Source organism: Netta rufina (genome assembly GCF_964035555.1).
Source record: "Netta rufina genome assembly, chromosome: 8".
Lineage (NCBI taxonomy): Eukaryota > Metazoa > Chordata > Aves > Anseriformes > Anatidae > Netta > Netta rufina.
The window spans coordinates 30,874,192-30,900,656 of NC_140131.1; the positions used below are offsets into that span (position 1 = coordinate 30,874,192).

Genomic DNA, 26,465 nt, shown 5'->3' on the forward strand with positions numbered 1-26,465 from the left:
TGAAGATCCGTTAACTAACGTTGTGGTTTCCTCTCCTTCTTTACACTTGCCTATTCTTGCACCACTCCTTAACCAGAGCTGAAGGTGAACACAGGAGCCCCCGGGTTCCTTTCCGGTGCCTTTTCGTGCCAAGCGGGCCCGGCCCTGCGGCTGCTCCGCCACTTTCTGGCGTTTGGCTGCTTCAGCGGCGCTGTCCCGCAGGGGGCCGAGCTCCCTGCCGCTGCCGGCCGCTCCGGAAGGGGCTGGGCACGGCGCGGCCAAGATGGTGGCCACCAGGCAGGCGGCGAGGCGGCGGGGGCAGGCGCCGCCGGCGGCGGCTGGAGGCACCGGCAGCACCCCCGGGCCCCGGCCCGCCGGGGCGGCGGAGGTGAGGGTGGGGGCTGGGCCGGGAGGGAGGGAGGGCGAGCGGCGGCCCCGGGCTGCGGCGGGCGGGCTGCGGCGTGAGGCGCGGTGCTGCGGCAGCCATCTTCCCTCTGCCCCCCTTCCCTTGCTGTGAGCTGAGCGCCTGTCTGTAGCTTTTTCACGAGACGCGGGCACGGTGCTGTCAATATTGACCGCTCAGATAGCATGTTTTATGGTGATCCGACGTTATGCTATGCTTCGGGAAGATCCTGCTGCTGCACAATGCTTTTTCCACTACAGAACGAGTTTTTTCTACGATTTTGACTTGTTTTCAAGGGTAACTTACAAGCATAATAGAAGAAGCAGCTTGTGCCTGGTGTTGCAGTTGCCGTGAGACCAGTCTGTTCCTAAAGCTGTTAAAAATAGATTCAGAAACCTTTTAGGTCTAATTTGTAGTTGAGCAAATCTGCATGTGTTTCAGAATGTCACTTCTGGATTTATTTCCTATGACAGCTTGCCGGAATTATGTGGAATGAGACAGAAGGTATCTTTATATTTCTTAATGCAGTGGTTTGCTTTGCTTTGTCTTGACCAAAAGACAGTAAACAAATGGATAAGAAAGGAATGGTTTATTAATGCTCCTTTGACATAGATAGTTATTTGGAGAGTTTTAACACATTATCATCATGACTAGATTTGTGTAAAAAAAAAGATTGTTAGTGGTTTGCATAGCATACTTTTTTATGAGATTATCTTATCCATTAATAAAAGATTTTTCATTTTCTTTCTAGATGACATCTGCTGAAATTGGTACTTCTGTATCTACAAAGATGCCCAGAAGGAGTAGAGCAATTTGTAAGCCTGAGGTAATTAAAGAATCTCAGGTTGAACAGGTGGAACACCCAGAAGCAAAATCAGATGCCAGTGATAGCTTAGAGATAAAAAATACTAGAAATGAGAACAAAACTGTTCATTCAGCACAATCAGGTGCCGAACCCCAGGTTGATGGGGAAGTGTCAGAAGCAGAATCAAACTGCTCTGCTGTGTCTGGTCTTCAGACACCTTTGATTATAAGAGTAACAAGAAGACGACAAATTGTAGTTCCTTATCAACCAGATTCTCCTGCAAAAAAAAGACAGGACAAGGCTGCTTTTCTAAATGAGTTAAGCAGGACTCTGGATGAAGATGATGTCTCTGAAGCTGAATCTTGTTCCGGTGTTGTTTCTGGTGTCCAGATGCCTAACGTTACCAGGACTACAAGAAAAAGGCAAAGCAGAAAGAAGTTACAACCAGATCCAGTCTGTGAAGCCCAGAGTGAAGATATTTCTGATGCAGAGTCTTGCTGTTTTCATATGGAACAGCCCATTACTACCAAACGACTTACTAGGAGCATGCAAATGAAAGCACAAGCAGAAAATAATGAGGAAGTAAACATAATTGTTTCAGAAGATGATAATTTAATTGAGGACACAGTTAAATCTGATCCATTAATAATTTCTGATTCTAGACCTGCTCCACAATTAGTCTCTGACAACAAAGATGCTTCCTCTGTCACCGCACATAATAAAGAATCCAGTTTATCTACAAGCAAATGTTCTTCCAAATCTGCTAATGCAACCGTAAATGAAGATGTGAAACAAGACTTTTTGAATGATAAAACACCCAGTAGTCTTAAAAAAATGAAACAAAGTAGTAATACTGAATCGCCCAGAAAAAAAGCAATAAAAGATACACAAATTCTTGGGGTAGATGATTCAGAAGAAGAATGTGACAAAATTCAGGAAGAGCACAGTAAAATACTCGTGAGGGGAGTGAAATTAAAGAATATGGATCTTTGTTCAAATGATTGCATGAGTCCCAAACAATTGTTAGAATCCAAAGGGCAAATAACATCAAATGAAAGTAAAAAAGTTCCAGAATACAAAAGAATAGATGCTGAGGCAGTGGTAGAGAGGTCTTCTGCCCACACAAGTGAATTAAGAAAGGATGAACAATCTAGTGCAGTCAGCAGCCCACGAGAGGATGCACCTGTTGCACAAATAACTGACAGCGTTGCTGGTAGAAGTAGAATGCTTGAAATCTGTGTGGACAGTGGCGAAGACCAAACAGGAGAATATGCTGATTCTGTATCCCACAGCAGTGAAAGATCAAGCAGTGGAAATAATTCCCTTACATTGTTTCTGAGCAAAGATGAAAGCGATGAATCTGAAAATAGTGATGTGGAAGACACAGATACAGTGGAAGAGAATAAGAGTTACATGGAGGCAGATGAAAGGACTCCTTCCATGACCAAACCTTTAAAAAAGAATTCACTGCATGTTGAAGGGCTTTTTGTGATTGATACTGAGCCTGGCATGGGTTCCAACCAAAAGTATTATCTAGATCAGGTAGACCAAGCTAGTGATGTTGAAAGTAAACATGAAGGAAATGAAAAAGTTGAAGAATCCTCAGATCTAGAAGAGGCTGAAGAAGAACTGATAGATGAAGATGAGAAAGATGAAGATGATGATTTATTGAAAAATAAAATTGATGTGTAAGTATCTTTCTGGGAGTAACTAAGAAAATCTGCATTATATTTAAGCATATTCACATAACATGCATTATGTGCTCAGTGACATAGAATAAATGAGGGAGTAGTGTTGTCATAGATGTGGAAATGGATTGCTCAGATGATCAGAGTTATAATTCGGTTATTTTTTCAGGTTTACATGGAGCAGAACAGAAGTGTCAGAAATATTTAGGTATCTTGAAGCCTTGTATGTGTTTAGCATAAAAAAAAATAAAAATGTGAAACTGGCTTAAACTGGTCAGGCTGACTTAATTGCTGTTTCAGAGCAAAGGTTTTTATTTATTTAAATTGAGGGGGGTATAAATAATGGAAGTCTAATAAATCACTTGCATGTTATTTAATTAGGTCAAGCTTTTTAATCCTAAACATGTGCATAAGCTTTCATGTTTTCAGTTCTTGTTTTTACAGGATGGCTCAGGGAAGATATAGATTGTGACATTGTAACACCTCAAGCAAAACCAGCCCAGCCTAAAATTACAGAATAATTTAGGCTGGATGGAACCTCTTAAACTCATTTAGTCCAACTCCCTGCTAAAGCCCCTTTACATGCTTCGTGTGTTTAAAGCATAATACGCTGTTTAGGTCTGATAAATTTAAGGCTTACTCTTCTAAGAAACCTTCAGGTGGGCCAGAAGTCTTACAAAAGACAGGTATTCTGTGTAAAGGTGTTACAGATTATTAGTTCATAACATATATAAACATTCAAGCTACAATAAATACCAGATACCAGTTTAGATGTTGGCATATTTTCCATAATATGTAAAATATTATAAATATTTTATAAAATATTATACTATATATAATATATGGTATATAAAATGTAATGTTATGTATTGATATAATCAATACATAATCGATTGATTAAATAAAAATAATAGGTGTTATGCATTCTTGTTATTTAAAAGCTCCTCTTGAGTCAGCCATCATACTTGGTTTATGGATGCATTTCTTTGGCTGCCTGAATGTAATAATGAAGAAAGAAAAGGTGAAACATCCTAGCTTTGAATTGTTAAATAACATTATTCCTAGCATTATTATACAGACAGTGACTTACCATTCCAACATTCCTCTGATGAATTCTAACATCTTCATACTTTTCACTAAAAGTTGAAAATATTTTTACCACCTATGTGTTTGGCCTTTTTTTTTTCCTCTTTAACTAGCGAGCTTCTCAATGTATAGAAGAAGGAAACTGATTATAAGTTCTTTTGCAAGGTTAATCAAATTGATAATTCACTTCTACAGAATATAGAAATATCTAAGATAGGAATACAACATTAGAGTTAATGTGAAAGATACGTGGAAGTGAATCTATAGGTATTGCTCTTTAAAAAGCCTCACTTTGTGTAGCGGCCTGATTTTTCCCCTTTATCTTCTGTCACCTCTTAATTAGGTATTTCTTCTAGATACTGAGACTTAACTGCAGTACTGAACATAAGTTGGAAGAAGAAAAAAATTGTTTTCTGCCTTTCCTATTCAGAGGACAGAAGGTGACTTATTACAATATATTGAACATTAACTATTTCTCTTTCAGTTTGCATCTTTCCAGCAGCATAGACCCTGGCTTGAACATTAAAAAGCTCGGAGGTTTATATATAAGCTTTGATGGAAAAAAACAAAAGCCTAGTTCAAGCATAATTAAACAACCGATGGAGAAAAAGAAGGACCAGGTAATGTGTTTACAATTATGCAGTTACCCATGACTACAGTAACACAAAGTTGTTAACTTCGATAAGGTTGGTTTACTTGTTTTTAAAGAAGTATCCTGTTTTCTGGTTTGCTGAGAACCTCCGCTCATTTTGGCCAAAGTGTATGTTTACACTTGGTTTTAATCATAAGAATTCAAGCACATGTGACACTTCTGACATAGAAAAGCAGCATGAGTACCAGCATTGTCATGTAAAATAAAAAGGTTGATAGTGCATGCAGGTTTGCCTAACAGCACGTGAGCTTAAAGTCTGCTAAAAAGATACGTAGTGTATAGCAAGAATGAATTTCAGTAAGTACAGGTCTGTACCATTCCTAGTATGAGATAAGTAGTTTTATATCAAAACACCCTTAGAAATAAAGGAAATCCATTATTTTTGTTGGGACTGTTTTCTTATGCTCATCCATGATAGCCCACTTCATTATGGAGCACTCGCTATCTTCTGTCTTCCAGAGTTAGCCAACTTGCTGGCCAGGGTTCTGCTTCCTCTGATTCAAAGGCTACTGCTGTTTTTGTTGCACATCAAATAAAGTGTTTGCAACTCAAATGCTTTGTTATAATGCTTGCTTAGATTCTGTATCATTCCTTTGGTAAGTTCTGTAAATACAGGTAAACAGTATGTTTGTATTGCTGATATGACTGACTGATATTTAAAAATAACATCTTGCAGCTCTTGCAGAAGAGTATAATAACTCCAGATTTTGAAAAAAAGGAATGTGTCCCGCCCTTCAGGGAATCACTTCACCAGCTAAAGAAACAGCGAAGAGTAAGTGAAGAGCTGTTAATGCTTCAAATGACAACACAGCATCTTTAGCAGAAAACCCCACACTGGGACCGTGTGCACTTACATGGCTCACAGAAAGTGGAGTGTTAAACTACGGTTTATTATCTTTGAGCCATCTTGTGAAAAGCAATCCTTTTAGTAAGTAACCAGTACAGTGGAGGGAAATCTAATGTGTACTCATGGGATACAAATCTGGGATTAATACAGTGCTGATGATCTTACCGAAAGAGTCATAAAATACACTTTTTAAAGGTACAAAGTTACATTCTAAATGCTTTATCCATCTTTTGGAGGGAGGAGGGGGAAGTTCATAGCTGTATCCTGTCCTGGTAGCTGAATGAACTTTATTATTCTTGTACTGCGTCCTAGGCAGAGCGAGAGAAGACAACAGGTGATGGCTGGTTTGGTATGAAAGCCCCAGAAATTACAAGTGAACTTAAAAACGATCTTAAAGTTTTGAAGATGAGAGCTTCATTGGACCCTAAGCATTTTTATAAAAAGAATGATAGAGATGGTCTACCCAAGTACTTCCAGGTAAGGAAGAAACAAAAGAAGGCATTGTGCTACTCTCAGGTGTTCTGAACAGTTACTCTCTACCTATTTTATAGGTGCCCTCTGTTTTTGTTGATTTAACTTCATAGCTAAATTACAAAGTATTTTGAGTAATTTGATGCAGTTCACAATTGCTTAACTATATTAAATAGTTAAGCAGTGGTATATTTTTATTTTATTTTTATTAAGCAATTGTATATGCTGTTTTTTTATTACAGCTGTTTTTTTTATTACAGCTGATTTCATAGGACTGAATGAACACCTGACTTAATTGTTATTCTGAACCCTCAGTGACTAGGTTTCCATTGCTTTTAAAGTACTAGCCTTTATGATTAGCGTGTAGATAATAAATAGCATTTATTTTCTTACTAGCTAATATAGTTTGAATGGATACAACTAGCTTTGTGAACAGCTAGAATTCCTGCTGCTTTCAAAGCTCTCGCCTGTAAAACATTTTGCTTAAAGAAAATAATTATTGGAGAAACTGTGGAAATGGTCTCAGTTCCATCTACTTATGTCTCTGAATAGTTAGCATGCTTGAGGAAATTTTTTACATTTCCATTTCATTCTAAAGGGTGGATTTTACTGGATTTCATTGTGTGTTTTGAAGTTTATGGACATACAAATATTTTAGAACTGGCCAACACGCCAATTGGAAGAAATGTGATGCCTTACAGGATGAAGCTTTTATTAGAGCTGCTGTGGAACCCATCTAACAAACTAGCACTCATAAGAATTTCCTTTCCCTCCTCAGGAAGATGTTTGAAAGTTAACTGGATTTCTTAAATATTGATACAGCAGTCTGATGTTGAAAATCATACTGTCCTAAAGCTGAGACCCTCCTGTGTCCGCTAAGCATGAAGCAAAAAATGACTTTGCGTACAAAATATTGCTTACTTTTTTGACATTTTGCACTTCTATATAATAAATACCATTCCGATCTTCTCTGTAGCTGCCTTTAGAATTGTCGTTAAGGATTAAAAAATAACATCTTGCCATTACAGTAAGAATATTTATAATTTTTATTTTTTAGGTTGGAACTGTGGTTGATTCTCCCATAGACTTTTATCATAGTCGAATTCCTAAGAAACAAAGGAAGAAAACAATTGTTGAAGAGCTGCTTGCAGATTCTGAGTTTAGAAGGTATTTTAAAATAGTTCTGTATTTCTAATACCACATGTAGAGAAGTGTATTTTTAACTATATAGCTCTGCTGTTGTTTCCATTCAGTTTATATGTTGTTTTTTGTTAATTTCAAAGAAACCTTTTTAGTCTGTTTTAGCAATTCATCAATTGTCATTGAGAAGATCTAAGGGACGGGAGATAATTGTAATGTGATAGCATATTTTTTTTTATCTTCGTAAAAGGGCTTTACCCAGCTCAGGGGTCATTGCTATTGGCAGTTACTCTTAAAGTACTGTTAGTGTTGAAAAGAAAACATTCAGGCTTGTTCTGGTTCACTTCTAAAATAGGTGTCCACACAGGCTTGTACCAAAAACTGAGTGCTTTATGCCTATGCATCAACATTTTTTTGTTGTTGTTGTTTGTTTGTGTGAAGACTTACTAGTTTTTCTTGGCATGTGAAAAATGTTGACCATAATAATGTGGAAGTTGGTGGGATTTTATTTGATAAGTATGTCAGTCTGCCACCTGTCATAGGAATCAAAACTGCACAATATGGATGATTTAATTTTGGCCTAACCTCCAGATTTTTGGAGGAGATCCCTTAATTGATCCATTTTTACATTAGTCGTTACATGATGTTAATTTGTATTACTTTTTTTCCCTCATAATGACATGTTTTCTTGGAAATAGTACCTGATTTAGGCTAATAAGGTTAGTATTGTCAGGCTTGTAAATTCATTGTTAATGTCGGGAAGGCAAGTTAGTATAGCTGTCTCTTAACTAGCTTTCTGGCTTGACCTGATTCATAAGGTATTTATTAGAAGCAACTTTAAAAAATGAATTTCTTTGAAATTTGATCAGCTAACTTATGACTAATTAGGACTTTAACCAACTCTTTTAGCATTAGTGCAGATAAATGTTTTTAGTCTTGCAATTAAAAGTACCACTAAGTGTGCAATGATCCATTGTGATAGGTACATAAAAGTCTTGTAGAGGAGCTAGCAGCTCATATTCAGTACGTATTGTGTGATCTTAATGTCATCTCACTCTCCCATCTTGAGTAGAGTAAGGTTGATTAGCTAAGTTTGCTGAGAGAGTAGCATAAAAACGGGTAAAATGTATCCATAGCATTGTTGAAATTGGCGAGTCTACCCAACAGGAGCAGTAGCAGCATTTTAGCAAACTGTCCAAAATGTGATTATATACACAATGAAAAAAAACAATGATTATACCAGAATTCTTGATTCTTGAATCAAATTTATTTCTAAAATAAGGTGACCTGCATTTATCTGAAATCCAAGTGTTGATATCCCTTTATGTATGCATAAGTATCCATATTATCTTTTCCTGAAACTTGATTTGCCTTGCTTAAAAGTAAATTATCTATTTTGTTCAGATATAATAAAAGGAAGTATCAGGAGATCATGAGTGAAAAAGCAGCTTTTGCAGCAGGGAAGAAGAATCGGAAGAAGAAGAAATTTCACAATTAAGACTTGAAGAAAAATAACAAGCTGGAACAACTTATTTGTTATAAAACTTTCCACAGATTTCCTTGGTTTGTGGTGTGTTTTTTTGTTTTGTTTTTGTTTTGTTTTGTTTTTTTAAGATTGGAAGTCATGTAAATTGAGGGTTAGGGAAATTTCTGCAGTAGGAATGTGTTAGGAAGCTTTATAAAAAAAAAAAAAAGTTTATATGTAATGTATATTTAATGTTTATTTTTAAAGTTGATGATTTGAAAGCATATTGTTAAATTTGAGAACAACATCCAAATTCATTGGTTATGTCTTGCTCAGTCTTCAGTCTTTATGTGACTGAATTAGTAAATTTAATTTAAAGTTAGGTGTATAATTCACCTTCACACCCATTATATATCGTAGCAAATTTTCTAGGTCTTATCAAAGGTGCTTCTGGCCAAATGTAACAGGGGGTATTGAGAAATAGTTTGGTTGTGAAGAGTTTATTTCAGCACTGAACGTAACAGGAATGAGAATGCTGTGGAATTCAGCATATGCACATATATAGAAATAATATATGTAACTATAAATAAATATTAAAGTATATAGTATTGCTTAATTCATAAAATAATATAGTAACTATCTATATGCAAAATTTTAACATCCAGTCTTCTGTCACTTTTATTAGCTTTTACCATTTAATCATTATTTGATGATTTTTGTGAAAAGAATTTGACAATTGGGTCCATTACCTAGGGTGTGGTCTGCAGAATACGGTCTGGTAGCTGATTTGGAATAGTTATTCAGGAAAATGAATAGAGTGAGTTTGGAAGAATAAAGATGGTATTAGTTCAGTTTCCCTTCAGTGACAGTTCATGACGTACTGTGATTGTGAAAAGTTTTGTGCTGTTTGTTTTTTAATGACCTAGTTATCATATTGCGGTTAGAGTCAGTTTAATTCAGTTATTGCAGAAAAGACAGATAATAGAAGAAATAAGACTGCTACATTGCCTCAGATGGATTGGGTGAGGAATATATAAAAGAGATTATCAGAGGACCAGTGATACTTATTGTTTTCTTGAAAGTACTGAATTTTAAAGGTTGTTGATTTTAAGTGAAAAGGATGTTTTTGACCAGTGTTTAACTATGATTTTTTTTTTTTCTCCTGAGAATGAGTAGATTTTTTATGTGTTTTATTTTAAGGATATTAGCTATTTGTGCTGGAGGTAGCTAAAATGAAATGAGAATCATGGTATTTACTGATCACCAACTGAAATATGAAAGAAAATTTCCCATGAGCCTTTGGATTTTTTTTATATTCTTTTGAAGTTAACCATAAATATTCATTACCAAGCACAGACAGGGACATAGATTCCTTAAAAAGTGCTGGTTACCTAGATATAAATGGTGCACAAAGTAAAGTGAATTTGCTGGGAAGCATGAAACATGTAGTTGTAGAACCACTTGCCCCCAAGTCCCTGCTACCATGCAGATACTATTCTAATACAGTTGTATGTAAGCTAAAATCTTGAACCTGTAAATGATAAAAAGACAATAAAAACAACTATGGTGTCTTGTTCTCTGGATGAGAAATGGAAGCACAGAAAATGACTACTGAACACTGAGGAAAGAAAACAAGGCACCAGAGTAGTTGTTATTCTGTTGCATCTTGGGATCTTCTAGCTGAACTCCGGAAAACCAATGTGCTACCCTGAAGGGCCCTAAGAGAGAAGAGCAAGTTCTGGTTTTAGGCAGCAAGCAACAGTGCCATGCTGGTTGTTCAGGCTGCTTAATAGCTTGTTGCAAATATTAAACCAAGCTAATTTATATACAACATCACTAGTATGGGATTTGTTTTATATTCTTTATCTTTGCCCTTCCTTCAGATGTCCTAATGTCTTCTGTTTTGCCACATGCTGTGTCCAGCAAGTGCTCGTGTTCTACTGTGGGAGCAAGAAGGGGACACATTAGACAGTGTGAGCAGGGCTGCAGGGCAGGACCTGCACCTCACGTTTGCCAGCGTGCCAGTCAACTACTGCCTTACTTTGTGCTTCATTCAGCCTCTTCCAGTGAAGGCACCAGTTTGGCATATTGTTTTGCAATGACCTATTTTCATAAAAGCATAGCAACGTAATACTCTGGAGTGCTCCTTAATTTCAATTTAATCAATTGAATTTGATTAAAAGTGACAAATTTTAAGTTGCTAGGGACAGCAGGTGAAAACAAAATGCACCACGTGACTCCATAAACTTACCAGATGATAAGATTTCTCTGAAAATACTCAAATTTGTCAACAAAAAATTGTTAAACACTAGCATAATTTGAGAAACTATTTGACTATAAGTTGCAAGTATTTTCTTTTAATTGTGCTTTCAGAAATGTTTGTGTTACATTAATTCTGCCTGTAATGATATAAACAGTTACTGACAAATTTCCCTGAGATGAAAGAGCAACAGAAACGTAGCTAAGGGTGGCTGATGTGGTCCTGGGGCAGTACCACCAGTAGTTACGGTTAACTTAGGTGCAGAAGTAAAATACTTCTCATTTTCCTTTGTTGCTCATGCTTCTTTTTCTGTACCTTGGGCATTTTTAATCTCCCTGCAATCAACAGTCCCTTTAAAACTGAAGCTGCCTAATGATCTGTCCAGTTTATATTGTTTGCTAAAATTCTTGCTTATTTTCCTTCTGATTCTCTTAATGCATTCCAAAAGACTGCATGTATTGTCCTTGCAACGTTTTCTTCAAGCCCCTCTTCACACGCACGTTTTGTGGGGTTGTCCCCCTGTACTTCCCCACAGGGGCTTGTGCCTGCGTACTGGGAGAGCTGTCCCTGCTGCTACTGCTTGTGTGGTTGTGCCAAGGAATTCCCCGCTTCGCCATCAGGCACATCTCTCTCTTAATTAACTTACGCACTTCTCAAGTATGGTTGTGTAAATGTTGCTTGCAATGTGTAAATGTGAAATGTGAAAGCCTTGGCCTTCTATTTCTTTCACTGGGGTCTAGGCAGATTTTGTGGCATTACCCTTAAATACAAAACTAAGGAGAGTAGTAGTTGGAAATGAATGCATTGCTGGAAGTGACGGGATGAGGAAGATTTTGTCTGTCGCTTGACTTAGTTGCTTTTATGGCATTCATGTAAGAGAAGTTAGTGTTGGCTGTTTAACCGTGAATTCAGGAACACTGGATGTTTTTGTAAAGGGCTTTACATATTTTATAGCTAGATAGCATTCCTGAATGGGCTTCTCTGCTGTCAAACAGTCATAGTTGGTGTTACTAATAGTGTGGCTCACTTTCAGTTACGGGGCTTTACCTTGTTATTAAATAAACATTATTATGATTTGAAAGAGAGGCTGTAGTCACCTGTGCAGGATTAAAAAGCATTTTCTTAATTAAATATAATTCATGAATTGCATCATGAATTTATTAAGTTGTAAATAAATCATGAATTTATTTCAGTCATGAATAGCATCGAGGTTTGCTTATTGCTGCTGCTTTTCTATTATTATTATTTTACCACCCAAATTTTTGTTTTGATAGGTCTAATTAAAGTGGCTCTGTCTTCGTTTTATTGGTATGCATAGGTTAGGAAGAAAAGATGGTATTAATTGACACATTAAATGCTTGTTTCGTTTGCTGCATTTTGCGGGCGTTTTGTTGCTTGAAAATTATTTTGACTAGATCTGTGTCAGACCGTCACTGAAGGAGAGAAGTAGCCTTATTTCCAGCTAAGACCGTTTTCCAGAGATGGTTCTAGAAACCTAACAGCATGACTCAGTTGGTCAGATGCAAGTGCCGAGGTCGTTGCTGTTGTCAGGGTTTGCTTGGGACCTTTCTTCCCAAACATTTCTTTTAAAACCACTCCTTGCATGAGGCACGGGCGGGCGGCCACGGGCGGCCGTCGGTGCCCCGCGCGCCTCAGGGCTCGGTCGCAGCCTGAGGCAGGAGGCGGGCCCGAGCGCCCCGTCGCGGGGGCGGCCGTGTTGGGTTCGGCGCTGCCGCGCAGGGACTCGCTGACGGGAGCCGGCCGCCGGGAAGCGCCAGGTCGGTCGGCTCGGTTACCGCGGCCGTGAGGGACGGGACGGAAGGAGGGGGCGGGGTAGGGGGAAAGGTCGCAGCCACACGGAGAGAGGAAGGAAAATAAAAGAGCACATGCGACTCCGCCGGGACTCGAACCCGGAACCTTTGAATCCCTTCAACCCTCTAGAAGTCCAATGCGCTATCCATTGCGCCACGGAGCCACCTGTTGGAGTTTCCGCACGCCGCCCATAGAGCCTGCGCGACCCTGCTCTGACTGTAAGTGCCCTTCATGCTGGGTGCTTTCTTTTTCGCTCGTTAATGACGCGCTTTTTATCATTTCTCCGTTTTTTTTAAACCAGTATGAATAGGCTTAGCCGTATTAGCTGCTGTGTAAACAAGTCCCGAGGCAGCCGACATGCACGGCCGGGGCCGGGGAGGGGAAGGGTGACTGCAGCTTGCTGTGAGGTGCTTGGCAGGCCTGTGCCTTTACCTCTTCTGAGAGACGGATTGTTGTTCTTCCATCAGTACTGTACATAAAATATTTATTGTCATCACACGTGGGTGGTTTCAATATTAACCCTTATATTAGAGGGAACATAAGGGAATCCTGTTCCACAGTTTCCTTATGTTGTAGAACTGTTCTTCCAAGCATCCTCAAATAAAGTTGTGTAAAGAAATCTTGGTAGGACTGGGTCTTGGAACACACATGAACATGAAACATTGACAAATTAGGTTAGGTCTGATTCTGCATTAACAAATACAAGCATTTCTCATATTCCAGTTATTTAATGTGCTTTTAACATCACTGCACTTCTGGGCTAAATGTGAAAATTCAATTTCAGACCCAAAAAAACCCTTTCCATATCAAGAATATGGAAGCTACACTGGGTCAGCTCCAAACCTTATATTCTTTTAAATACACTTCAACTTCACACAGGAAGCTCTTTTAACATAGGTGATTTCCAACATTTGAGGTTTTTAGTAATAATCTCTGCATGTTTTCTTTAAACAATAGTATTTGAATTAAAGTACTTGGGAAAAACATGGGTATGTTTACTGTGCACCCTATACACTGCAGCATTTTGTAGCTTTCCAGTGCCACATGAGACAAAAACAAAACAAAACAAAACACTGTGGGGGAATCTGGAAGGTGATAAGTGAAAATAGTGAAAATATGTCCCTGAAGTCTCTGCTAGACACGATGTTGTGAGGTGACAGAGAAATATGGTGAGATGTGGGAAACGCCTGGAAATTGGTGACTGAGAATATTTTACTGAGAATATTTCGGAGTCTTTGAAAAACCTTCTAAATGGGAAGAACAAAAAACAAGACTTTTCCTTAAAATCTGTAGTTCTGATCAGGAACATGTCTGCTGCTGCAGGACTCAAAGAGGGGCACAGGACTCCTGGGCACCTGGATCTGTAGCGCTGCTGCATGGGTTGCACAGGATGTACAGGTTTTGTGAGAGTCTGGTATTTCATGTAATAATCGATATCAGTACCTTATAGGAGTGGAGAAGAACATAAAAATAAATGCATCTAAGAATCAAAGTTCTACAAGAGTCAGAGTAGATCTCACTGGATTTACGAGCTCTGGGTCTGTGTGGTCTTGCCACAACTGTGCCATTCTGGACCAAATTCCTTTGTGCTTCTTGTAAAGAAATGTTTATTTGTGTCCTCAGACTAACAACTCAAGCTCTATGCTTCATAAAGGAAACAGAACTTTTGTTTTTAAGAACTTAATTAGTCATCAAAATAATGAGCTTAAATTTATATTTGTTCAGCTCAATTAAATCACTTGTACGTAGCTGAAAATTGCCATGAACATCCTGTAGTACAGGAGTATCTGGGCACATTTATTGTAGGGCAACCGAGTGTCAGCACCTCACGAGTGTGATTTGATACCATGGTAGCTTTGGACAGCAGAGCACTAATAATTGCAGATAGTGAAGAGCAGGAGTTAGCTTTGAGAAAACTAGTCCTGAAGCTGTATGAGCAAAGAATTCTGAGGCTTGTGTGAGTGTTATCTCCTCTCGTAATTTCAGTTTGGTTAGTTGGTTTACACAGGCAGGTAACAGGCTGGCTGGTGTTCTTGCAGGGCTGACTGGGGATGTGTACTGAAATTGTCCAGAGATATTTAAAATTATTCAAGTCTATTTCTGTATTTTTTCCCCTCCCCTGTGAGGGTAGTCCCAATGCAAAGTCCACTTTTCGTTTTTGACAACAGATGGAGCTGCTGCATGAGAAACAGAACAGCTCACAGTTCATGAACTGAGGAAATGTGGTATGTTAAGCAACAACAGATTAACCTTTGATAGCGTCTGGACCTGGATGTGTCCTTTGGACTAGCTTTTCTAGCGCCAGCTGAAGTTCAGTTCTCTTACAAGCTGTCTTCTTAGCTCCTCTTCACATTTATGCTCTGTTTCAGGGAGCTGAACTTCAATTGTGCTGGCACTTAGACAATTTTCACTGAACTAAGCTAGGTGCTATTCTGCTAATTTTAAATGAGGAGAAACTGAGATAGCAATACCTTGACACAAGACAGCAAGTGGATCAAAAGCAGGCCAAAAATATCACCACCCTATGGTATTTTCCCACTGATAATAAAAACCTAGAAATTAGTCATAAGATTGGAGTGGTCTTTGAGAGACTTTCTACAATTTGGGTTTCAGCATTGTTTTCCAGTGGGGGTTTGCTTTGCAGAATTATTTCATGCTTGCTTTATGGCCCTTTTCTGCTTTTATTTTTGTAGTCCTTGTTTGTGTAGCTTAACACAGTGAAAAATAGCTACAAGCATTTTTTCAGTGTTGATTTACAGTGTTGATCTACTGCATTTCACTCATCTTGTATTCCAGTGCATTTCAGGAACATAACTTTTTTGTGCTTTTCTGTTGCAAAAGGAGAACCTGTTCACTTTATTTTAAAAGTATGGATCTTTTTTGCTCTTTATTAACATCTCAGTTTTGATAATAAGCTAAAGTTTGTCACTTCTCAAACTTTCTCATGTAGCTCTTTTCAGTTTCTTTTTTGTATGTTCCTCAAGTTGTGTACTGTGCAAGGTACTTACCTGTGATGCATTTCGAATTAATGTTCTTAACTGTACCTACCACACTTGACCTTTGTCCTTTGTGCTACGGCTCTCTATTTCCGTGTGGCTTAGCTCCACATCTTGCTGTTTATGTTTGATTTTGTTTTTGTTTTTTTTTTTAATTGTTTGTTTTTAATAGCAAAATCCTAGATTTCAGCATATATTTTCTGTAAGCATTTGCTCTTCAGTTTAAGTTTATTTCTCTGGTATAATGAAATTTTATCTAGTCTCTCTTTTGCTATTTGTTGTTTTCAGAGCAAACAAAGAGATGAGCAACAGCCATTTTTGCCTCAACTTGATCCTCAGATTTACCTTAAGTTGTGAAACAGTCCCAAAGACTACAAGCTAAAGTTAATAATTATAAAAACAAAGTTGAAGGTGCAAAGTTTTTGTTCTTGCCTTACGTTTTGAAAACCGGATGTAATATCTGGGCTTTTTATTATTATTATTATTAACATCAAGCCAACAAATATTTACACAGTTGAGTTCCTTTAAAGCTTTTCACAGATGTCACTGTAAATCAGCTCCTCCTATTAAAAAACAAAACAAAACAAAAACAAACAAACAAACAAAAAACAAACACCACGTATCTGCAGTCTAGTGATTTAATCCTGAACTTCTGGATTCTTGTTGCAGCCTTGCAACTACTATACCACGTTACAGTCTGCTCCATTTTCCCTTATGTAAAATATAGGTGCTAGATGTTTTCGTATTCCTGCATGTTGTTGTGCTGTTAGTCATCTGCAAGGTAACTTTAAAATTCTAAGATGAAATTTCCTCTGGAAATGCCTTATTACATACCTGGTTTTGTTTGTCAGTTTCCATATATCAAACCTAAGTGGCAAAAGTTGTATATTAGAATCTATCCAGACAGTTGGGCTGCTTTTCACCAAGCTTCCCTTCTCCTTTGTACAGCTTTGCTAAATGCTACTGGATGATGGAGTTCTCCTGTTCCCTGTTTATTTGGTTGTTCTCTCAGCTCAGTTACTGGTTCTTCATTTTGTAAGAATGAAGCAGTTGTATTGTCCTAATAAACTTGAGACACTGATAAAAATTATCTCTTTGCCAGAGTTTACATGCAAAACAAATATGAGAAAACCCACAGCAGATATACAGATTTGGTCTCAAGACTTCAGAAAACATCAAGAGGGGTAGGACATAATTCTTTAGTATGAACTTCTTTATATATAGGACTTTGAGATATTTAATATATAAATTTTGCTCAGCAAGGATGCAGATTAAGAACAAGAATTTGAATACACAGTTAAAAGATGATAATTTTGAAACCATCTAAAACAATCTTTACCTTCCCCCACACCATTTAAATGCAGTATTTGTTTTCTCTCCTCACTCGCGTGCTCTGTGAATGATGTGTACATATGAAACAAGTGCAGTGTTTGAGCAGTGGTGCAGTGCAGACATCTGGTTGAGTGCAGGTAATGGGAATGTTTTGTAAGAAAAACACTGCCTTAACTTCTGCTTTCATTTGCACCATTCTGAATCTGACCTAACTAAACCAAGTCAGTGAAGTTATTTCAAGGCTATGTCGACGTCAGTAAGAGGAAAAATTGGCCTGTAATGCCTTTTAGTTTGTTTGTTACCAGCTGAGCTGGCACAGTGTTCCCTTTCACACAGAAAACAGGTGATTTTTGCCAACCTTTTCTTTGGAGATGTCCCTGGTTAATAAACCCTGGCTTTAAGTGCTGTCATTACTGTTCTTTCTGGGGAGAAGTGCTTTTAATCTCTACTGACTGAATAGAGGTAGGAAGAGAAAATGCTGCAGACTCACGTCTCCTTGATAAGGAGAATTTGATCTTGGAATAAATTATGGGTCTTGTTGCACTTTTTAGATTTCCCACTGTGCAGGCTATTTTTCTTGACAGCTAAAAACAATAGTTGGCTCATGGTGTCCTGCCAACTGTTAGGTCATCACTGAGCAGAAAGTGTGTCCCTAAGGCTGTGTGTAGTCAGTGCCTCTTCTGGTAAGGAATTGCCAGGCATCTTCTGAAAGGATGGAAAGTTTTATTCTTAATGAAATTTTGCTTTGTGATTATGAGTGACTGACTCAGCATAATATGTGAATACTGACTCTGATGTAATTGCAGCAACAATGTTATTTAAAATCATGTTCTTTTGTCAGTCTTTTAATTACAAATATTACACAGCCTGGGAATTTAGCCCAGAACTATATATATACTTTTCTCCCTCCCTCCCTTTCTATCTCAACAAGTTTTTACTAGATCCATTTCAAATGTATGTTGATTTGACTGTACTAGAATTTGTCAGAAAATTATCCCTCTGGATTTTTAGAACCAGAAGATGTGAATTTTATTTTGAAGCTTTATTCATAAATCATCTGTGTCTCTTTGAATTTTCACTTAATGGAACTGTATCACAATTTATGAATTTGATTTTTGTAACTGAAGTCACTGCATGCAATATGAGGTAATGGAATGGCACGGGACAGGGTGCCAGCAATTCTCAAATTCTAACCGTGTGTTTGTCTTTTACTTATGGCATGGCTTGGCAAGCCATCCACATTAACTTGCAGGTATAGTGAGGATCATAACCAACTCAGTCTTCCGCAGAAGCTTTAGCACCATGGTACATCTGTGGAATTGCCAAACTCTCCAGTCAGTGCCTGCAGCCTTCCGACTCTGTACCAACATTCTTTGTGTTGCTCACTCTTTCACTCCCACTTGGCAAGCTGGGAGGGGAGCATACTGGCAGTAAAGACTGGGCACCCGGCCCTGTGCAGGCACAGTGGTGCAGAGAAGATGCTCAGCAGCTTGTGGTGCATGCACACTTACTCTCCAGTAAGACTAACAGCAGCGAAGCTGACAAAGCATGAGTTCTGTAAAAGAGAACTGCAGATACTGCGGGTATTTTGGATGAAGAGATATGGCAAGCAGGAAGTCACTAGTGTTTTAGGGCTCTTCAGTTCAGAGGGTGAAGTTCATAGGGGCCCAGGTGTCTCTTCAGTCTTTTCAGAGGAGGCTGGGATAGGAGGGAATACGTCCCATGGGAAGGGTTCTCATCTAAAGAAAAGTGATGGCTTGGGCTCAGTGAAGAGGTGCCCTTATGATGGGGGAGGATCTCACTCATCCTCTGTGAAAGCAGCACACCTGGAGGCCCATCTTAAGTGCCTGGATATAAATGCTTGCAGGATGGGAAGCACACAGAGGGAACTGGAAGTTTGTACTCAGTTGGAGAACTGTGATGTTATTGGGTTTATGCGCATTAGAAATAGTACAGCAGTTACCTGAAATGTGTATTTCCATTTTGACTACTGTGGTATTTTCTAGTCTTTTAATATTTTATTTATTATCAAATGGTTTTGTAAAACCAGATAGATAGCAAAATTCCAGTTGTAGGTAGGCTTACTTGAGAAATGGCTGAGTGACTCGCTTAAAGATGTCTGCCAGTCACTAGCAGGGCCAGGAGCTAGACACAGCTCTGTCTTACCTCTCTGGAGTTCTGCTCTGTCCTTCTTTTGCTTACATTCTATCTTGGAATTGTATAATGAAGGTGATCATATAACATAACTTGACTAATCTTTCTAGAACCATAGATTTGCCCAATATATTGCTGTTTACAATAGATGATGATCATCAGTTGAGCCTCATTTATCGTCTTGTACTGGCTCACTTGAAATCTGGCTAACTTCTATTATAGTTCCAAGACAACTTATTTATCCATGTATTGTAGATGTATCTAAGATGTATCTAATAGATGTATCTAAGGAAAGTGAAAACAGCAAGGATCCCCATGCACCAATTAAGTTAAAATATCTTCTCAAGAACCCCCATTGGAATGACATTATACATAGGAAGTAGCATTGTGTACTGGTCAAAAATACTACAACTTGATCAAGGCTTCAACACTGACATGTTAAAAAAATGTTTTCTATCTGTAAACACAGTAAATTTATTCTGGAAGTTATTTAGATATTGTATAAGTAAATGCCACGTTGCAATTTTGCAGCAAGCTTATAAGCAGACCACCAAACTTGTGTTCTGCACTTCTATCAGAATACTTTTTTCTCTGCTTTAACAGCTATAGCAGAAGAAGAACTAGTAAGAGATGTCTGTAGCTAAACATTGATTAATTGTTGTTCCATATTCTTCATTCCAATTTTTATCTTATAAAGCCAGTCACTGAAGTTAATACAACTTAATAATCTTCAGAAGTTACAGTATGAAGACACAAAAAGCTGCACATCAATGGCTATTCTGTGCAGATAGTGCAGACACAAAGGTTTCTTTGTGATGAATGTGCAGAGTTAGCTCTGCCACTCTAAATCAGTACTGAATTTTCCTCGGTTCTAGTGTTGCAGTAAAATAATGTCCTTTTGTTCTTTTGGGGACTTCAATTTTATTTCCAAAATACTGGCAGGCAGTAAGCATTGACTTAACAACCTGAAAAAAAAATCCACTTTAAGAATTGGAATTCCTATTTAGTCTGTCATTAACTCAGTCTCCTTATTTTGTAGAAGTGATATATACTTACATATGGTCATCTTGATTTGTTTAAATTAGCAGTATGTACCAGTCATTACAGCAGCAAATCAAGCAGCTTCCAGGGTCTTTGACAGCTGGAAATTATAGCAATCACTACTAACGAGATCTATTCTTTTCTGCTATCTTTTTCCCTCCATGGAAATAATGCAAATATAATTATTGCAATACATGGTTGTAGTAAGTAGAGTTGTAGATATTCCAGTCTGCAACCACGAAGGTGTGGAATCCAGAGAACCAGACCGAAAAAGCCTGAAATACCAGTACAGCCCCTGTCCAAAATTGCAGGGGGACATCTACACCCGGATGGAGGCTCAGTGGTGCTTCATTCAGATTTTTATTTATGTGGACTTTGTAGCAATTACATTACTCGTTAAACAAAATTGTCACTTGCTTTTGTAGGTCTTGTGGTGACAAAGCTAGTTTGGCACCGAAATGGACGCTTTTTGTATTTAGTATTAAATGCTATGCAATTGTTATTGTATAGAGGCCTTAGTTTTTTTGACTGACAGTTTTGCATCTTATTTTTCAGCAACAGTTACCTACTAGAGATGGTGGTATGACGTAGGTTACTAGTCAGAATGAGAAAACAGTTGAACAGCATTTGGTGAAAGTGTGAGAAGTGATATCTCTAGGCAGGCTGGGGAAATTATAGTCACGCTAAGTTAAAATAGGACTATTGTGGCAGGAGGAATTTGGAATTAATTTAATTAATTAATTAATTTGGAATTCCTGGAAGATATAAGAATAGAGTGGCAGAACCTGGTGGACAAAAGAAGGGACAAAGCAGAAACATGAAGATGTGGGCTATGGAGAAAGAGAATAATGCTGATGGTGCTAGTAAAAATTTGGTAGGGGGTTGGCTTCGATTTGACAGTTTTTTTCTGGGTCTCTGCTCCTGCAGTACAGAATGGAGCTGCGGTGACTGTCCTGCTAATCCGCAGAATATCATGGTGAAATCAACCCCCCACAGCCTCTGCACAGTCACTTCAAGTCAGAAATCCACATTGGCAGTTTCTGAGCTGGCAGAGCACGTGTGACACGTGTTGCACATGGGAAATTGCACCTGCAAGATGCACGTAGCTCAACTTTAATTTACTTATATAAATGATAGTCATTGCTCTTCAACTCATGGATTTTAACATTCCTGACATCATACCTCTCTTTCTTGAGGTTTTACCTCAAAGCAATCTAGTGACCTGTTGTTTGGTGTCAGGAGGTACTGGTTCATTATTGCCTGAGAAATGAATGCACTCAAACTCTGTAAAGTACTGCTTAAAATACCATGCTAATACAGTAGATTAAAAAAAAAAAAAAAAAATGAAAAAAATGATTGTATATGTAATTTCATGTCCTTCCCAATACTGGGAACCCTGAGTTGTGTGGTATCAAACAGGTTTCCGGTCTTAAATTGGGGTGCACATCGGTGGGCATATCCTGCCTATTGAAAGGTCACCTGACGTTTTGATCTTTTGAGCTCTGACAGGATTTTCTCAGTTGTAGTTCTCATTTCTATTGTCAAACAGAAGGGAGGTTCACATGAAAATCGGTTGCTGCACTTTTAAATAAAGCCAAGGATACGCAGGTGGTGCAAGTGCCAGCACTGAGTGGGAGCTGCCTAGAGGCTCCTGTGTTGCAGGGAGCTGGCCAAGTTTAGCCCGCAGCCACTGGACGTGCACAGCACAAGGCTGACAGCAAGGCTGCGCGCACAGCGCAGTGCAGCACTGGCCTCATCCTGTTCTGCAGATCCTCAGTACAAGGGTCTTCTGGTTAGGATAAGTACCTGTGGCTGAAAGAAAAATAACCTGGATTGCAAAATAATGTAAGTATACATCTAATTTTTGAGAGCATCAAGGATTTCAAGGCAGACATGCAGCATAGGTAAGTGGGGAATGATCCTAACTGAACCTTGTAAGGGGCTACCATAATCAAATAGTAATAATAAAACATGATAAACTATAATGTGATACCTGGAGTAAATAAGTGTACCTCTCCCTAATAATCTTTTGATCTCTGGTACTGCTTGAATGTGTTTTGAGCTTGTGCATTGTTTTACTTTGATGAAAATGCATAATTTTTTTTCTTTTAGTTTTTGAATCTTTTCTCCCAGTGTATAAGCAAATTTCTTTTTGAAAAAATACATTTTTTGAAATAGCCTGTAAAAGTGACAGCTGAAAAATACGAACTTCTTTGTTTCTTAACGAATCATTGGCAAGTAGTTGTCACACTTTTCATCTAGTAGGAAAGTAACAAAAAAAGAAAGTCAAGAAGTTCACAAAATACAGTATACAGCTTCTTCCTCATTTAGGAAACACACACACAAAACCACCAATAACATAAAAACAACCTTACAGCTCAATTATCATCATTATGATTCATCAGCTGTTGTCTCCTAGGCAGGTCTGACTGCTGATTGGGCACAGGGCTTCTCAAGGTGTGTGTTTTACCAGAAAGCTCTTACTTTATAAGCCTACGCAATAGACCATGATAACCTCCTTCTATGGTAAGAACTGTTAGTTATATTTTATTAATCATTACCATTTTATTGTTATGAACAGTGCTCACAGGTTAATAACAGGCAATTAGATGTGCTAGCAGATGTTTCCTATTCAACTTCTTTTAGAATTAAAATTTAGAAAGATCTTAATCTTAGGTCTAAGTCATAGGAGTTCTTCCTCGCTATGTGAGCATTGCTTTTTAAAATTCTGAATGAAAATAAATGTTGTTATGTAATAATAAAAGATTTTCTAAAATCCATGAAGATTACGATTAAAATCCTCTTTGCAATAATGTAATATTTTGAGAGAGAAAGGTTTGTAGGGAGATCGTATATGATCTCCATTTATTATAAAAAAAAAACCAACAAGTAATTGTGTTAATAACTTGCAAGTCAGGTAATGCAGGGAATCTTTCTTCTTGTATTGTATATGTTCAGGGCATTGTTTTATTTTGTTTTTTATATGTTTGAATTTGTTTTACATTTTTGTCAATTTATCTATCTAAATTACTTGGAAGATAAAATTAATCTTATTTTAACACGTCTTCACAGCTGGATTGGGAAAAAATAAGGGAGAAGCTTGAGGAAAAATACTGGAATATGTTAGTGTCTTGTCTGTTTTTCCCACTTTGACAGTGGTGTTGCTTAGAGCTTATTTCACATGACTGTACTTGTTTTTTCTGCTCTTGGAAAAATGTTGCAGTCATGGCACAAGCATGAATTTCTGTCTGAGGGATGACGAAGGGAGCCATGCTAAAGTTTTTCATTTTAATGTTACATCAAAAATTATATATATATATATATATATATGTATGTGCATATATATATATAACCAAATATGTAATTGAAAACAAAAACCAAAAACCTTTTAATGCTAAACAGCTCATTTTAAGCAAAGAGACATATTAAGAAGTAACTCTTCCACCCACCAAACTACCAAAAATAAGCGCTGGTATAAGATAATAGCCAGAAACCTTTGTTTGAATAAATTACATGGTTGGGTTCTGGTGTTTCTGTATTTCTTGGGTTTGGGGCACCAGTTGGTGCTTTAGAATAGAATCCAGTTCTTTATGTACATCAGGAGTGGCTTCGCATTTAGTAATGTTACTGAGTGGATTTTTTTTTCTCTGAATTTTAACTCTCAGCACCAGTCAACACCAGAGGGTGATGAAGTGCAATGCAGTATCCGTTAATTCCTAGTAAAATAGTGTTATATACGTAATTTGCTTTTTCTAAACATTGCTGTTTTGATCCTCAGCCTTTTCTTGTTTTTGTGTTCACCACCATTATTGTGTAATACCAGAATGCTCCTGGCTCCAGTTTTCCTTTCAATGATAACAGTGCATTCTTCTCACCACCAAAGAAAATGTTTAAGTATGCACACAGACTTTGTGTAGCTACAGCAGTAGTTCATGTCATGTCCTCACCTTGCTTATCCTGTCATGGGGATTTCATTCCTCTTTCTATGTGCCATGCTTACCAGGAAAGGAAGGAGTTGGTAATAAGAACTGTGAAATGCATTTGTTGTTCTTAGCAAGACCTCATAGTGCAATTAATTTTATAATTTCCTTATTTAAGTGATGTCATTATGCATGCTAAAGCTTTTAGGATCCACTCACGTTCCTCTGTTCACGCTTTTTCAAGTCTTGCGTCTAGCATGCTTCAACACCAGGGGAACTAAAATGCAACTACTATTGACAGAGACACTAGCATTTTAGGGACTTTGAAATATGACTTCAAGGAATGAGAAATTGTGTCTTCATTCCTTGAATGGCAAAGCATTTAAGATACTCTGAATGACTTTTTATTATTATTATTTTTATTTTATTATCTGGTAAAAAAAAAAAAAAAGACTTTATAGTTCATACTGCTGAAGCACTGCAGTGTATATCTAAAGCTGGTTTTAATTCATGAATCAGCCAGGGGAAGATACAAGTCTCTGGCTAAAGAATACCTTAGAGAAGGTCCCCTGTGTGTGAGCACATTTGATCAAGTGCTTGCAAAGAAGCAAGTGCTTCTTTGTGTCTTCCTCTTTGGCTGCTCTCAGTAATAAACTGAGTTCAAATAACAAACGGCTAAATCTAAAATTCTTAAATGCAACCATTAATTTAATGCACTTTTTTTTTCCTGCCCTAGCAGCTGATTGCAATCAATAGTCCCAATGTTGACACTTACCTGACTTGTGTTGAAGATAGATATCTAAGTGCGGCATTAGTTCCTGCAGTAAATTACAGCTCCAAATTGTGCAAGGATTGTAGAATCCTTTGCAGTGGATTGTATGTTTGGAATGATAATTAGATGCCGTGCTAAGAGCTCTCAATGTCATATAAACAGGTTTCTGAAAAGAAGGAAAACAATCTAGTCATTGTTGGAGCCTTTTCTGTATATTTTCAATAATAGGCCTGTCACTTTATTTGTTAGAGTTGTATCATCAGATTAGTGCTGCTTTCTTAACTGTGTCTAATCTCATTTGATTCGAGCATCACGGAATTAAAAAAAAAAAATCAATGTAGCATAGATTTGTCTTGAAATAAAGTTGTGTTTTGTTTTGTTTTTGTTTGCTTGTTTGTTTTTTGCCTTTTTTAAGCAAATCAATAAACATGAGTTCATCATTATCCTGTTAGGTAACAGAAATTTTCTGAAGCTATTAAACATGATCTGAACTAGCAGATTGGATGTAGATTTATTACTATATAGGGAAGTATTGGTGAGGAAACTAGAAACTTTGAATCTGACTGTGTTCCTTTATACAAACACATTATTTTTTTTAATTTAACAGAGTTCAGTTAACAGAAATTAGAGAAAAAGTCTTCAGTAGTTCTTTCAATAATGTGAAGCATTTCTTTTAGTCCTCTTCCATCTAGCTATGAAATCAAAAAGATTAATATTAGCCTCTATCTTCAGATGATTTGCAGGAAATAAAAGATTGTAAACAACTCAGAAAATCCTTTACGTATCAATATATCAAATGCAAATCAAGTGAATTTGTCAGTGTTAGAGCAGTGACCTTCAACCAGACTTTGAGTCAAGAATTTCTGTTTCCAAGGCTGCTCATTCTTGCTGAGTATTTTCCTGGCATAATGTATGGATCTTTTGTGGTGTGTTGTTTGATGGAGAATGAATGAAGCCCCTCTGGCTCATTTATCCTCCTCTTGCTTGGGGTTTGAACTGTGTTGGCAGAAAAGAAAGTCCAGTGCTCTCACTTTCTATTCTAATCCCCTCATTATTAGGCTTGCTATAGGAGCTCCCTGTTGCATGAATATTTTTCGCAACTATATGACCTAGTGGTAGTTTTGGAGAGTCAGTAAAAGTTAGATGGTTTTGAACAACAGCTAACATTTACAGAATATTGTAAACCTATGCTTTTCAAGCTCTCCATCATCATCAGCATTTTATATTTTAGAATGAGAAGAAAGATGTGTATTTTTAATGAATATGTTTCGCTTTCTCAATACCCTGTCTTCCTTTTTGGTTTGTTTGGTCTCTTTTTGTATTTTCCTTGTCTCAAACAGTTGAAACTGGGGCTATCTGATATATTATTGTAACACTGATATAAAAGCTATAGTAGACTGAAAAGTAACTCATTCTTTCTTTCTTGACTTCCTTTTTATGAAGGCAGATACCATTTAAGAAGATAAATATTGTTATCGCATATAAAGCATCTTGATTTCCAATTGAGCAGGGAGAGATTTTTTTTGTTGTTACCTACATATAAGACATTGATAAGAGTTTATACATAATTATTCATTTTGTTTAAAATTTCGTTTTATTTCGTTCATTTAAAAACAATTTCAATTTGTAATTGGACCAAGAG

The 26,465-nt window shown here is 37.6% G+C and overlaps 1 protein-coding gene across 1 annotated transcript; it reads left to right on the forward strand.

Annotated features, from left to right (window-relative positions):
• The first annotated feature begins 246 nt into the window (after window positions 1-246).
• Window positions 247-11,884, forward strand: DNTTIP2 (deoxynucleotidyltransferase terminal interacting protein 2). Its single transcript, XM_084291070.1, has 7 exons — window positions 247-367; window positions 1,134-2,875; window positions 4,446-4,581; window positions 5,290-5,385; window positions 5,773-5,937; window positions 6,989-7,098; window positions 8,476-11,884. Exons 1-7 carry the CDS (start codon window positions 263-265, stop codon window positions 8,567-8,569), a joined length of 2,448 nt encoding a protein of 815 aa, XP_084147196.1. The 5' UTR covers window positions 247-262; the 3' UTR covers window positions 8,570-11,884.
• The last annotated feature ends 14,581 nt before the right edge of the window (window positions 11,885-26,465 follow it).

What these genes read in the sequence shown, in the direction of transcription:
- DNTTIP2 (XM_084291070.1), top strand. Translation starts at nt 263, where the DNA reads ATGGTGGCCACCAGGCAGGCGGCGAGGCGGCGGGGGCAGGCGCCGCCG. An exon ending in TTGAAAAATAAAATTGATGT is followed by an intron (nt 2,876 to 4,445) that starts GTAAGTATCTTT and finishes TTTCTCTTTCAG; the next exon opens with TTTGCATCTTTCCAGCAGCA. An exon ending in TGGAGAAAAAGAAGGACCAG is followed by an intron (nt 4,582 to 5,289) that starts GTAATGTGTTTA and finishes AACATCTTGCAG; the next exon opens with CTCTTGCAGAAGAGTATAAT.